Source organism: Nansenia antarctica (genome assembly GCF_963989245.1).
Source record: "Nansenia antarctica genome assembly, chromosome: 5".
Taxonomy (NCBI): Eukaryota; Metazoa; Chordata; class Actinopteri; order Argentiniformes; family Microstomatidae; genus Nansenia; species Nansenia antarctica.
The window spans coordinates 19,233,035-19,249,054 of record NC_137690.1 but is presented as its reverse complement, the minus strand read 5'-3'; the positions used below and the strand labels follow the sequence as shown (position 1 = coordinate 19,249,054).

Sequence of the window (16,020 nt, the reverse complement as noted above, 5' to 3'; positions counted from 1 at the left end):
CAGTATCAAAATATAAGCTGAATGCATGACCATGTAAAGTGAATAAAGTACATATGCTACTCTACCTCATGTTCTTGCTGCCAGGTTCATGGTCATCAATATGGGCTTCATTCCAAGCAGAGACAATGACTCTGTAGAAATCTCTCTCTGTGTGTGTGTGTGTGTGTGTGTGTGTGTGTGTGTGTGTGTGTGTGTGTGTGTGTGTGTGTGTGCGCGTGCGTGCGTGCGTGCGTGCGTGCGTGCGTGCGTGTGTGTGTGTGTGAGCGAGAGAGAAAGAGAGAGCGGTCGGAGGGGTAAGGGACTGCGCGAGGTAGGGCGGCTGCATTTGTTGGCTGATGAATGCTGCAGAATGCTGTTAGGCTAATAGGAAATGTGATCCCCTCCCTGAGTTTGATACACACTACCAAGAAGCCTTTGGATCGCGCCCACGGTTCATTATAATCGTATAATTAATAGCACTCAGAAAAGGTTGGAGAATAAATGATTCATTTAAAGAATCTGATGCATATTAAAACAGTTATTTAATTCACGCACAGTAAATTATTCCAAATCTAATTGGCCAATCTTTTTTTTGTACATGTTTCAGGAGAATAAGATGAATGGAAATTAAATTCTTCACCACCTCTCTTGTTCTGAGAAAATATCCACCGTGAATCTAGTGCAGTGTAGACAGCTGCTTCCTCTATAAATATTTGATTTACAGTACATACAGGCAATACTACAGTAGTAACAGACTGACACACACACATGCACGCACACACACACACACACACACACACACACACACACACACACACACACACACATTCGAGAATGAATATGAATATAACAGGAACGCGAAGAGTAGTGGGCAAGTTGGATTTCTTAGAAGGGATAGGGGTTCCAATGGATTGGTGCTTGTATCCCTGTTTGTATGCAATACATACTGTCCTAGCACAGTGAACATGCTCTGTAAATTGTATCTGATAGGCTTACATTTCCCATTGTATTTCAGAATAATAATGATGCTTTATCTCAAATGTGAAATGTATCTCTTCAAGCAGCTTTGTATCATTGTTATTACCAAGGTAACCATTTTAGTGGAGGGCCTCTTTTGACATGGCAATTCAATTTTTCATTTTGTTTTTCTCAGCAGTGTCGAATAAGGCTAAGTGAATGGCAGCAGACATGCCATAAATCATAGGTATTAGTTTAGCATCTTGGAGGAAATGATAACAGCATGAGGGATGCTTTGGCTTGTATGCGACTGCTTCATCTTCCACCTTTGATTTTAAAACCCACTTCAATATGTCTGGCACAAAAATATAGATTCAAACTATCTCTCATCTCTCTCTCTCTCTCTCTCTCTCTCTCTCTCTCTCTCTCTCTCTCTCTCTTCTCCCCTCCCTCCCTCACGCACACACAGACACACACACACACACACACACACACACACACACACAGACACACACACACAATCTTTTTACTGGATGATCTCATTCTGTCCCTCTCTTTAATCACATCTATAGTCATCTTCTTGTCTTAGCTGGGTCTGAAGTAAATGATTGTTTGCCTCATTGGCCATTAGAGAATACCAACAGGTTTCTATAGAGAATGTCAGGTACTTCTGCTTATGGACTCTTGTCAAGAGTCACTTAGTCGGGAAGTGTGACCTTGTGACCTCAGATTGCTGCTCAGCATGGAGCCATTCGGGTGCTGTGCATTCGATGTACTGTAGTGTACTGTAACATACTGTAAAAGACTTTCAACCTACCACTCTTACACCTGTTCACATGGCATGATACAGTACTTGCCTAAAATGTCCTTTGCGTTTTCTACAAAACATACTGACAACACTACACTGTGCACCATCTGTTCCTTATAGTGTTGAGAATAGGCTCTATCTCTCCAGTGACCAGAGTGCTATACTCTAGTACATCTCTCACTGCATAACCATGTACGTCTAAAGTAGGGGGCTAGTAACATCTCAGTGACATTTATCACAATTATTCTCCCTCTTGTCCTCTTTTATTTGACAGTGTTTCAGTGGGAGTGTATGTCTTTTCTCCTCCTGTCACTATCTCTCTTTCTATTCTGGACAGGAAGAATTGAAAAGCTCCGTTGGGGATTGGCCTCTGAGGGGATTGTTCCCCTGTCTCTCTTGTTCTCTCTGTAGAGAGAGGGAGCCTCTGTATAAGGTGGAAATATACTCACCAGTAGAGGTGTACAGAGACGTCATTATCTGTATCTGTATCTGTATTTGGATAGAAGACTGGAGGTGGGCATGGTTTATACCGGAAGTCACGTTAAATCGGGGAGTTGTATTTTCTATGAAAATGTTGTGCCTTCAAAGCATCGAATTGATTGGCATATCATCACGGCTCATCACGTTAGTTATTCCTCCATTTAGTTTTCAATATTCTATTTAGAAAGGGCTGTTATTTTCGGCACTCTGGACACTCACTTATTCCAGGTGGCTTATTCACCTTTTTTTTACTGAATCTTGGTTACACATTACTATGTATTTTCTTTTCTTCTCAACTTAGTTTTTCTTTTCTTTTCTTGTTTGACTCATTGTTCCATCTTGAGCTCTTTTTTTTTTTTTTTTTAAGCGCAGTATTTTCTTGGCTGTAGTCAAGCATTGAGCGATTTTGCTCGATGGGGAGGACCTCCTAGGCCTACATACTCTCAATGAACAGTCTCCGGTCTGTGCTCCCAAGCTAGCTGGTAGATTGGGTTTCATGCTCTGACTGTTGGGGTCCCATCTCACAATGCAGGTCTAACAAGAGACTCTCACCTCTGGGGTGGGTGCGTGGCGGGAGCCGCCCAGGCTAATACACTTCTGACGGGCTCCCCTCCGGCTGTGAAATGAAATTCCCCCCACAGCTTAGTGAAATTTCAGCTGGGCTTCACTGGCTATTACCTCTACTGCTTCTGCCCGTCCTGCACCCCCCCCACCCACCCCTCTCCTGTTCTCTGGCAGTTGTGGTTTAACTAAAAGGCCTTTGTAAGTGGAATTGATTCTACCCCTTTGATGTATTATTATTGTCACAGATAACCAAATTGCAGCCACACTTGAAAAGAGTGGGCAAAAGTAGAAAAACAAAGCTGGCTGCTTTTGTATTCATGCAGGAGCTCAGCGCATAGGAAGAATACACAGCAGCTCTATTTTTAGAGACCTCCGTTTATCCTTAAGCTTAGATAGATTTTTGACCCATTTTTGTTACTGATTTGTATATTTTAGTCTCCGCCACTGAGAGCAATCGTATGTTTCACATTTTACTTTCCGGGACAGTATGTATGCACAGTATGGAGCTTTTCATGTGTGACTCTTATGGTTTTAATTTGCTGGGGGATGGAGGGAGAAAATTGCAGTGGTGCTACCTCTCGGTGTTAGAGAGTTGTGTGCATATTCATGATTGCCTGTAGCTTGCTCAGAGACAAATCAGGTGACTTTGAATGACTGGTATGAATAGTGAAGTAGCTGGCTAACCGGGGAACTACAGTGGAAAATTAGCACTGTCTATTTTATAGTATACAGTGTAGTGTATTGCGTTTATGTGCAATGAAAGTGATATTAGTAGCAAATGTTAGGTCACAGATTGATTATGTCATTCAGGGATTTATGATATTGTTACATGCTGCATACTGTAGATACATACATTTTCCTAGAGCATAATCTATGATCCTTTCTCTCTTTATTGGTCATATGCATAGTGTATGAATGTATCCACTGTATAGTACAGTCTAGTTTTCAGTAGAGTTCAGTAAAGCAAGTTTATGACATATTCATTCTTGATAGCATATGACAGGTCATCTTGCATGAGTGAGGAGCACTACTCCCAGAGTAAATAAGTTAGTGTGTGTGTCTGTGTGTCTGTGTGTGTGTGTGTGTGTACGCGCGCGCGCGTGTGTGTGTGTGTGTGTGTGTATGATGCAGTTGGCTGGTATATCGCTGTTCCAGCTCGAGGAGCATGGGAATAGCAGTTTCAGGGTGCTGTTTTTAAGCACCATTGGAGCCCTAAATTTGATTATTTTTTTCCTTCACAAGTGCTTTGGAGTTTAACGGAGGCCACCTCCTCCTGCTGCAGACCCTCAGACTGTCGTATATTGCATTCTCTTCTACTACATGCAGCAAATGTCCATCTCCCCATCTCTCTCTCTGGCCCCCTTCGTCACATCTCTCCATCTCTTGTACGCTGACCTTTTCTAGCTCACTTTTTAACGTGTGTTGTACATGTGTTAATGAAAAATTGAGCCAGACTTGAACTTCAGAGATTGTGCCAAGCGTAGGTAAAGTCATTCTGGTACTCTAATGTCACACCACCAGGAGAGGGATGAAGGTACTTGGTCTTCGAGATCTGGAAATATAGATATTGACACTCCAAATGTCAAGCTACCCCCTTCACTCATACTTACACACACACACACACACACACATACATACACACACACACACACACACACACACTCACATACACACACACACACACACACACACAAACACACACTCACATACACACACACACACACACATACACATGGACACACACACACACACACACACAAACACACACAAACACACAAAAGCACACACACACACATACACACACCTCCTGGTTTTGCATTGCAGCAGAGTAAACCCCAGTGGTGAGGGAGAAGTGCCCTATCACATCTCAGGGAGATTAAATGAGAGTGTCACAGTGAAACATTGGGTCTGATAATAGGACAATAGAGCCGGTTTCAATTATGGTCTTCCTCCAGAGAGGACTGCAGGAACTGAATTACCTTGGTGGGATTGTTTTTTTATTTTATTTCTGTCAGTTTATTTTCTGTGACATTTAAATCTTTCTTTCTTCAGTCTCCTCGGGGGCTTTAACTCAATAGCTATTACCAGTTCTTACCAAGATGGGCTATTGTTAGCGGTAGCTGAACTCTCCCAGGTAAATGCTTATGGGTTTCAGTCAGTATAATAATGACTGGGACACCACCATATCACAGCTGTATGTAAAGGTGTCATAGAAAAGTAATGTGTTTTTGGGGAACAGTTGAAGAATACAGTTGTGATATAGCACTAGATGCTTCTAAAATGTCTGTAACTGTCGTCGTCATTGTCCCCGTCCCCCGGTACTCAGCTGAACACTGCTACTTGGAAGACATTTGGGATCAACTTGAGTTCCTTTGCCATCTTAGAATACACTGTACAGTGCGTAGTAGATTGAATGTTAGATGTATTGTTGGTCAACCTCAAACAGAAGGGGGTTTATCAATGGTTACATAATTGTAAAATGTTTGCATGTAGGAATGCGCATTTACAGATGTAATAACGTTTCTTTATGAATGAATGAATGAATGAATGGTCTTTATTGTCATTGATATAGTACAGGTACCAAACAACGAAATTTGGGAGGGGGGGCTCCCCTGGTGCTAGGAAAAAAAAGGAGCTGGTTTACATAAATAAAGGCTATGTACACTATCCACTATACTATACTATACAAATAAAACACTGTGCTGTACTCTATGCTATGCTATACCTATTCTAACATTTCCTATTCTCTGAACCTTATGTACCCTAGGGTTGTCATATTGCACATAGTGTTATTGCACATTCATTTAAAGTGTCGCAGTTTGCAGGTTTGAAATGTACACACTTTAGTCCCAGATGTGAAATCTAATTGGATTGAAAAAGATGCTGTTAGTTGCAATTAGGATAATCTCTTTCACCCCTGTATTAACAAGAAACCAGTTTATGGTCTCAGTGGGTTAATTGCAAGCAACATTCTGAATGGGATGATCATAAACGGGTCTCTTGTTAAATCAGATACAGGTGTGAAAGAACAAGATTCTCCCGGTGACTTGAGCATCGATTAGGCTTAGTTCACACGGCAGGTCCTTAAGCGTCCTTGGGTTTTATGAAAGGAGCTATACAAATCCAAGTTATTATTATTATTATTATTATTATTAGGTCTTGATGCTCAATTCCGATTTTTTACACAGATCTGATTTTTTTGTTTGGCAGTTCACACTACTTTTAAAATGTGACCTATATTTGACCTACATTGACTCCCGTCTGAACATTCCACGGCCCTGAACAGACCCGCATGTGCAGAAGGACATTAACAATGATGTCAGGATCTATTGACATGTTACAGTATTCCAGTATAACACACTGAACATGAGTCTTACACACAACTTTTACAACGTAGACATACTAACCGTATTTACAACGTAGACAGACTACCGAGCTACAACAATGCTAGCATGCTAACAACAAAGGTGGCTAGCTTAATGCAGACTGAACAATGTGGTTTCAGTTAGTTGCTAGTGCAATAATAAAGAAATGTCTAAATACACATTGAACGCTTTTTTCAACCCTTTCCCGTTTGCGACTTCTGTGCAACTCGATGAAAATTCGTCACATTTGATCAATCCCCTTCTGTTTGAGTTTGATCAACAATGGGTCAATGTTAAGCAATTATTCATGTATTCATCTTATTTCATCTTTGTGATTTTTGATGGTTGATGATTCAGATGTGCAGTAGGGAGCCTCAGGCATGCCTTTTCCCGCAGTCTGCTATGAAAGCGAATTTATACAATATCTAACAGACTAGCTGGTCCTATAAAATTTGGCCGGCTTTTTGTTTGCAAGTGAATTCAAGTTTGCACACAGCTGATCTCCTGTTGTTTTCCCTGTGATCTCCTGCCTCCCCGGAGTCTGTAAGTGCATGTAAGTGCTCATCCAATCGGCAAGTCAGATCGTTTGGTTGCAACTGGGCCAGTATTGTTAATTTCCTGTTGGTCACCTGCTATTGTTGTTCTACTGATTGATGTGAGTTGAGATGCCATCTCTTGCTTGCAATTGTCAGCTCACTCTACATTCTACATACTGTCCTCTACGTGCCAGAGAGTCTCAGCACCTTGTCCCCTCTCCACCCAACCTGCCTAGCCAGGATGCCACCTGCCCCCTTCTCTAAGGCCCATACGTACAGTACAGTACCTACCCAGACATTTCTCTGGGACCACTTGACTTAGGCTTCGTTCACACGGCAGGTATTGATGCTCAATTCAGATTTTTTTACACAGATCCGATTTTTTGGTTTGGCAGTTCACATTACTTTTAAAATGTGACCTATATTTGACCTACATTGACTCCCGTGTGAACATTCCACGGCCCTGAACAGACCCGCATGTGCAGGACAATAACAATGACGTCAGGATGTCACGCGTAGCGCAGTGTTTACGGAAGTAACCATGGATAATAATAATAATAATAATAATAATAATAATAATAATAATAATAATACATTAGACTTATATAGCGCTTTTCTAGACACTCAAAGACGCTTTACAAACTGAAAAGATTGAGTAGTAAAATAAAAATAAACAAAAATAAATAAATAAAAGAAAGTATAGGGGTCTAATTCATTTTTAGATTACTAACTCTAAATCTAAGTCTCTTTGTAGGATACAGGTCTACTCTGTATACTGCAAATATATCTAGATTTATGATATATAATATAAATGATAACATGATAACATATATAGGATAACATGATAACGTTACAACCGGTTTCATTTTCAGGTTTTTGTGCAGCGGAAACCGGCAAAGATATGAGCAAGATATGAGCAAGTGTGTCTAGAGTGCAGGGTTGCCAGATGGGGTGGGTTACCGCCGAATGGGCTACTGGATTTAGCGGTTATAGACTGGTTAGGCTGTAAATTGTCAATCCCATCTGGCAACCCTGCTAGAGTGACGTAAAAGTCGCATTAAATGCGACTTGACAGTTCAGACGGGGGCACGTTGCTAAATATCAGATGTATCCGATATAATACCACCTCTGAACGCGACCCAGGTTGCATTTAAAAGAGTCAGATTTCATGTGACTTGCGCTGTTCACACGGTCATGCATAAATCAGACCTGAGTCGCATGTCGGCAAAGAAAATTTGATTTGGGTCACATTTCACTGCCGTGTGAACGAAGCCTTAGACTGCTGTCTGTGAGTTCTGGCGTAGCCTCTAACACCACAGCCAGTTTACAGATAATTATCAGCCCAGCTGTGTGGAACACATCCAGAGGCCTTTTGTAGCTAATTGAATTAGACTCCATGCTGAAATGGGAGAGATGAGCAGATTCCCCTATGATGCTTGTGATTAGCAGACTTATAGAGGGGAAAAGCCTTGACGGAGATAGTGAATCTCTCTTGGTTTGTCTGACTCAGTCAATAGACTTGATGAGTGTGTTGTTACATTGTGGCGTCTTATTTTAGTGCAGCACACATGAGTCTACATTCTCTGAACACTTTATCAGGAACACTACTTATACTGGATAGGGCCTCCCTAGTGGTATTAGAAATGGGAAACTGTCATATAACCACCACGCATCAGAGAAACGAAAAGAAGAAGAAGAAGGGCCTCCCTTTGCTTTTCAATTCTTCATAGCATTGATTCCACAAGATGTTGGAAACATTCCTTTGAGATTCTGGTCCATGGTTGCATCACACAATTCCTGCCGATTTTTCAGGTGCACTTTCAAGCTGTGAATCTCCTGTTTTACACATCCCAAAGGTGTTCTATTGGATTCAGATCCGGTGACTGGGCCACTGAAGAACACTGAACTCATTGTCATGTTCATGAAACCAGTTTGCTGGTGCCTTATTGGAAAATCTAGTGTCACCATGCCTAAAAGCTGTGTAGTGTTTTGCACATAAAATATTTTAAAAAGTCCCAGTTTAGGATTTCCTTTACTTCCCCAAAGAGCGAAGGACAGTAAAAGAAGAGATATGTGGCTTCAGGCCATCCGCAGAGAGGATGCATATGTGACACATTCTAATGCTTTGGTCCTCATGTCGGGATCCGATGTAATGATCAGACTTTTATTTGGTTTTGATTGGTTGCCGACATGCAGACCAAATGATCAGACTGTGTCACTTATGGAACAGTAGGACCCTTTCAGTCAAGTCCTTACAGACTTGCCGTGTAAATCCCTAGATGAGAGTGTTACATTTGTTTTCTTAAGATAGAATAATGAATACATCTGTTCAATGAGCATAGATGATGCATTTGCCAATGTGATGAACTGAGCCTGCATAGTATATAGTATATATAGTATATGTATATATATATATATATATATATATATATATGAAGAGGTTATAGCTAGCTAGCTAGCTACTATTTATCATCAAAATAATGAACAGAAAGCTACAGCCAAAACTAGGGCCAGTGGAGGGGGGCAAGTGAGCTAGTCACATTGGACATCAAAACAGAAAAATAAAGTGTCTTCACGACAGATAAATGATAGATGTCAGAAATACATTGCCAGGAGATTTAATAAGGTAGTTGTATATGTCAGGATATGACACTGCCATTGGGTCAAGTCCTTGATCGTTGATCGGCAATGGCATTACATAATTGTTTGCCTGACTGGCCATAGGATTTGGCCTCCTAATAACAAAAAAGCAATACTGTTTATTTATTTTATGCAATTAAATTAGGTAAGACCTCAAATTTGTATTTACCGCCAATCACACTAAAGGGACTGTTTCCCCCCAAAAGGGGCAGGGGCATGATGCGAGGGCAAAATGCTCGGATGCGTTGCTCTGATGAATGGTCAGTAGCAATACTCTAATAGGCTGTGGCATTCAAGTGATGATTGATTGGTATTAATGGACCCAAAGTATGCCAAGAAAACATTCCCCACACCATTACACCACCTGAATGAGCGAGAAGGTGTACAGGTGTTCCTAATAAAGTGTTCAGTGAGTGTAGACAGTCACAGTGGGATTGAATTTGGTGTGTTATAAAATAGCATCTTAGAGCAATGCATCTTTTATTTTCTCTCCTTTTGCACGCATACACCACTCATGGCAGTTTGAGGTTAATAAAATGGTTTGCTACATAAAGTAAATATTCATGGTAACAGACTCCATGGTAACTTCTTTTTAAAAGAAAAGAAGAGAGCACACACCGCAGAAAATGTAAGCGAGGTGCTGGCAACGGAACAAAATACAATAAAATGTGATTGTTTTTGATTCATGTACTTATGACGTCATTGTAATCCCACTCAGGTGTGCTCTCACAGGTGCTATCTATTCAATTATCCCACCTGACTATATAATGGCTGTCTTGCACTGTGTGTGTGTGTGTATTTAAGACTTGACAAGGCAAACCGTTGTCCTATTAAACCACACTTTGTTGCATCGGTTGTGTGGCTTCTACTTCTTTTAAACAGTTGTCTTAAAGCCTTAAAACATCACTGTATATAATTAGATCCTTTCTATCAACTTCCAAACAACAGCACATCCCACAGACAGACAGGCAGGGAGGCAGACACCCACCCACCCACACACACACACACACTTTTAAGCAGCATTTGGGGCATTTTGCCTCTGATTCAGTTCAATGACTGACAGTGAATGTTGTCGAACAATGTTAGGGTTATGGTGTAGAATAATGTTTAACAAGCTTGTCTGCCCCTGCCTGCAGGATAAAGATCCCTCTCACCACCATGCCAGTGTTAATATCAACAGGGCTGATTTGACACACTGCTACTGTCATTGTTTCCACTGCTTTCATGCACAAGGTGCTGTCATGACCAAAAGAATGCTTGCATGTTTAATTTCTCTTGTCCTAGATATTTCTCTTTCCTCACAATCTCTCTTCTCTTGTCTTCTCTCACCCCGTATTCCTCCTGTCTTCCTGTAGGATTTCCATGATATCCAAAAAGGTTTCTTCAGCACTCTTGTGATGGTTTGATTTTTCAGTTATGAAAATGCTAAATTAGCAGAATGTCTGCAAGTTAAAGTGAAGCTCAAAGAATACTGTCATATCTCCCTGATATCTCAGGAGTTGGCGTACCGTTTGGAGGAAACCTCAAGCAAACCTCCATATTCACAGCAGTTATTAAAAACTGCCACCTTTGATACGGTTGGAAGGGAAATAATTGACATCTCTAAATCGAAAAAAAGGGAAATTAGTCTCTAGAGGAATTCGCGGTATTTGAGATCACAAAATAACATGCCCATCAAAATCCTACAGCTCAATAGTCACTCCCATTACTTTGACTCTGTCTGTCCTCGTATATAATGTGATATTTACAAGAGGATCTTGTTTGCAGTCAAATCCTGTACCAGGAGTGGGAAAACTAGGCCATCTCAGATCACCACTGACACAGCCCAAAGTGCATATCTGTTCCTGTGCTGTGGGTCGTTTTTGATTCTGGACAATCTGTGCATCAGCTGTCATCTTAGTTTGGTTGCTGACCTTAGGGCTTTATTGGTCTTCCAACAAAAATTGGCATCTGTTTAGTCATACTGGAGCACAGTTGAGCAGTTATGTAAGTCTGTATTCTGGCATGTCTACCCAGTGATGGGTACACTGTTGGAAATGCGACACACGTTATTTGGTTGTCATTTTAATTATGTATCACCTCTGTGTCTTCGAGAAATTAGGTTGTACTCTAGGATGCAACAGATCATTCATTCTCTCTGAGTGAAAATGAGGAATGACACAATGAGGGGCGAGTGTGAGCCTTACGAAAACAAACAGGATTCAATGATTCAACAATGTCTTGTGTATTATTTATTGTTTTCCTGTTTTCTGATTCACATGAATAATTGAGAACGTTATGCTGTATTTGCTCAGATGTCTTTTCAAGAACTGCCACGCAGTTTACCACAACAATAAAAAATAAAAATCGAAGAAATAGGCTTTTAGAGGAAAAAAAAGTAGACATTGGCTGCATCGGAAGACAGTTTTAAAAGCAATATTATTTCTGAGTACTGCGCCATATGTGCCATATGCAGACGAACTGGCGCCATTGTCCCTAGGCAAAGCAGCATGGCGAAGTCTTCAAAGAGTGCATATCCCTCCCCTCACCTCTTCTTTCTTTCTTTCTTTCTTTCTTTCTTTTTTTCTTTCTTTTTTTCTTTCTGGCCAGACTCGAATGAAAGAGGTGCTGTTTTGTGCTGGTGGGCCACAGAGACAGTGTGTGAAATGTATTGGCCCAGAGCCCTGCCATTTGACATGGGGAGACATGGCTAACAGATCTTGTGCCATTTCCCATCTCCTCCCGCTCCTGTGTAAAGCTGACCTTTCCTGCCTTCAGGCTATATTTACACCCTGAGCACCACAGACTTATGGTGCCACGGGAAATGTTATTATCAACACTCTCCATTTGTCTGGCTTTAATTCAACCCTGCCATGTATCCTCCCATAGAGTGCTATATATTTACACCGGGCTACTGCAAACAGGGGCAGTGGTGACAGACCAAGTCTTCATCTACTTAGGCTGGGGTGATACACTTATGTAAATCCCTCCTCACTAATACGGTATCATAGGGCGCTAGGCTATGCTTTATGAATGGTAAACAAAAATACCTGTGTAACAGTGTGAGACGCATACAGCTCCATACTGCATGTGTGAATAACGTATGACAGGGGGCATCATTCCTACGTGACACGCACCGACCGACATAAACACAGGATATCATAGCCAGGGACTGGAGAGATGACCTTTGCAGAGGCACAGCTTGCAAAATGTCACAGATTTTTTAGTCATAATCACTTTAAAGACTCTCATGAACAACTCTATTCAAATTCTGTTCTCTGTGTTGTCTCTGTTTGTGCTGCAGGTCAGAGGGGGGAGTCCAGAGGGTTCTGCAGGTGGATCTGAAGGTGGACAGCTTTCCTGATGCAGTGGGCAGCCGCTGGATCGCGTGGCAGGTGGAGTACCCGGGAAGCCACGGCACCACGCAGGAGGCTGAGACAGAGATACGGCTGGCACAGGAGGACCTGAGGGGCATCGTGCCCCTGGCCATGGTGAGAGGTGTCAGTCACAACCTCAACTCATGAACAGATGGTCTCCTCTGAGAAACACTTCAGTTCAGTTAGAGTTCTGAGGGGTGAAACAGAGTGTGCTCTACATACACCTGCAAGCAATACTTTTAATCTCAGCATGCCCAATTAACAGTTTTTGATCTTTGTCACATAAAGATACACTTGCATTTAATTGAGTACAAAGGCAAACATTTTTATAAACAAAATAGAATACAATAGGCTTACAATCAGTGAAGAATTGTTAGACATACCTTAAAAAATTTTTACATTTTAATTAGAAGGTACTGTAGCTACAGAATGGTGTGTGTGTGTGTGTGTGTGTGTGTGTGTGTGTGTGTGCGTGTGTGTGCGTGTGTGCGCATGTGCGTGTGCATGTGTGTGTGCGTACATGCGTGCAGCACGCCCAGGGGCCGTCTGGCCTAAGGGTAGGCCTGGAGGCCCTCTCCACAGGTGGGGCTCGCTGCTGTGTGGAATCACCAAAGCTCCTCTATAGAAATTCAGATGTAGGCTACTTCTCTCACCCCATTTGCCTTTGTAGTCAGAGAGAGCTCTTCTTATTATTTAGATCTCAAATATTAATATTCAAGATAAAGGAGATGTCATGTCATGGTCAATGTCAGGAAATACCGACGTCATACTGTACTTCTGAAAATGCTTTATTTCTATGTTTTTTTAGGATCTGCATAATGTAGTGACTGCACTGTAGGGTAAATGTGTTTATCTAAGTGTTGCCTATAGCGACATGATAGATGCCTGTGGGTGTTTCTGTGTTTCTGTGCTGAGAGCCATACAGTTCTGTACCCACAGAGCTGTTGTTCGGATAATTAATGCTCTGCGTATAGAGCTACAGAATATCCATACTTATGTTCTTTTCATGCTGCAACCTTGTGCCTGCCCTATACAGTACATATATAATGGCACCCACGCTTTGCATTGACACAAATGATTAAGATTGCATTTCTTGCTTACTGTGGGTATATTGTATAATCACAATGTTGTTGTAAGTATTTGAAGAGAATATATTATGCAGTATGTACTGTCCAACATCATTTCTGGTTGTCAGAAGTGCAGACTGCCTAGCTTGAGGTCTTTGTACAAGTGCTCTGCACCCCAAGAATTACTATGTGTGCTAATCAATCACTTTTAATAGTGTCTAGTTAGTTTTATGGTGAAATCATTATGCTTGTTTTGACTGAAATAAGGATTTATGGTTCAAGACAAATTATAATGGTTTTTCAATAGCTGCTAAGATCCATCTTCCAGTAATTAACCTCCAATAAGAATAAGTTGCTAAACTTGGCTAAATCAATTATGGCGAGAGTCATTATGGTGCGAGGCTCCTATGAGAAGCTGAATGGAGTTTTCATTAGAACAGATTAGATAGGTTAGATAGGTGTATGGATGTGCTGCACCTTGTTACCTCTGAGGCTCTGTCATCCTATCTTGATTTAGTATTCCATTCAGGAAACACATCATTAAGCCGGTTTTGACACTTTGCATAATCGAAACTCAACATGTCAACGCATAACGTTAGGATCGCACCGGATCAATGCTGCATGGTCATGTCTACTTTGATACTGACATGTTTGACATGATCAATCCTTGGTTTGACCTACCAATGAGGTCAACAGACAGGACCAGTAGGGCGACAGAGTCTTATCTGTCATAAGACAATGCAATAGTCCTATGATCAATAGTCTCAAGAGTGAAAAACCTTAGCTTGGCCAATACCCTACACATTGCCTCTTCTCTGTGTCTGCAGCATAGAGGAGTCATTCTATTGTGAAAATGAAAACACAACACACAGAGACTCTGGCTATCTGTACACAACTCATACACATAACTGCGGACATAGTCACAGAACTCATTATCTTAACTCACACACACACACACACACACACACACACACAACTCAACACACACACCTACACACACACACACACACTTCTACACATACAGACACGAGAATGTGGCTGAGGATGTGCTTGTGCAATCTGCATGCGTCACTGCCAAGGAAGGCTGTATTAGATTACTTGGGATCACTCTGGCATGAAAAGCCCACAGATACATTTTCCTCCCCTCCCCTACCATCCTCTCCTCTCTTCTCCCCTCCCCTCCCTTCCTCTCCTTTCCTTTCCTCTCCCCTCCTCTCCTCTACTCTCTTCCCTCCCCTCCTCTCTTCCCACCCTTCCCCTCCCCTCCTCTCCTCTCCTCTCGTCTCCCCTCCCCCCTCTCGTCTCCCCCCCTCTCCCCCTCTCCTTTCCTCTCCTCTCCTCTCCCCTCCTTTCCTCTTCTCTCCTCTGCCCTTCTCTGCTCTCCTCCTCTCCCCTCCTCTCCTCTCCTCTCCTCTCCCCTCCCCTCCCCTCCCCTCCTCTCCACCCTCCCCTCCTCTCCTCTTCATAGAACAGGGGAAGTAAGGTAATGTAGGAGCAGAGTTTGATTCTGCCCCACTTCCCCCTGCCAGGGGGAAAAACATGCTCACTGGTTCCAGTACGGAGAAACAGTCTCCGTGTTCCCACACACTACTGAGAGAAACACTCTAATGCACTACCGAGTCTCTGTATGAGGAGAGGTTGACGATGTTTCCAGTTGTGTGTCCGTTGTTTTTGTTGTTGTTGTTTGTTGTTGTTGTTGTTGTTGTTGTTTTCTTTGTTTTAGTGGTATCAGGTTCATAGTGGAGAATAACTGGCTTGTGGCCATGGAGCAGCGCATTGTTACCAGTGATGGTGACAGAGAATCAAAGAGTGAGAGATTCCCTCGTCTAATCTCTTTAATCAAGTTGAGTAGGGAGACTTCAGAGGGCATGCTGAAGGCATCTGTTGACACAACAGCGCCGTCGCTTTGGTTAAGAAGAGCCTTTCATCTGTAATTAGCACTAATTACGCTAATAGGCTAGATTGTCTTTTGCCATGACGGAGAAGCTAATTGAGTTTTGGCCAGACATAAGCCTCATGAATAGACAGTGAATCCATAAGTGACCATGTCTCAAAAGGTTATAATGTAATAAAGCTAATGATTATTTATAATGGGAAGCTTATTCAGGGTTTGATCACATTTATGGCTTATTACCTCAATTGCTCCTCAGGCCCACTCTCCCCTCATTTATGGCATACTTGAAATGACTGTGCCCTTGCTGTAATTGATTCTAACAAAAAGGCACTTTTATTCCATATCCAAAGCCAAGTGATGGACTCCGCTGTGCG

General features: G+C 42.0%; 1 protein-coding gene across 1 annotated transcript in view; it reads left to right on the top strand.

Moving 5' to 3' along the window:
* LOC308157840 (transmembrane protein 132C) overlaps positions 1-16,020 on the top strand; it is a gene marked incomplete at both ends in the record, with an annotated part of 110,893 nt that overhangs the window by 65,688 nt on the left and 29,185 nt on the right. Inside the window, one exon of the mRNA XM_080531441.1 lies at positions 12,613-12,799. Within this exon, the coding sequence (XP_080387567.1) occupies positions 12,613-12,799 (187 nt within the window). The remainder of the gene's footprint in view (positions 1-12,612; positions 12,800-16,020) is intronic.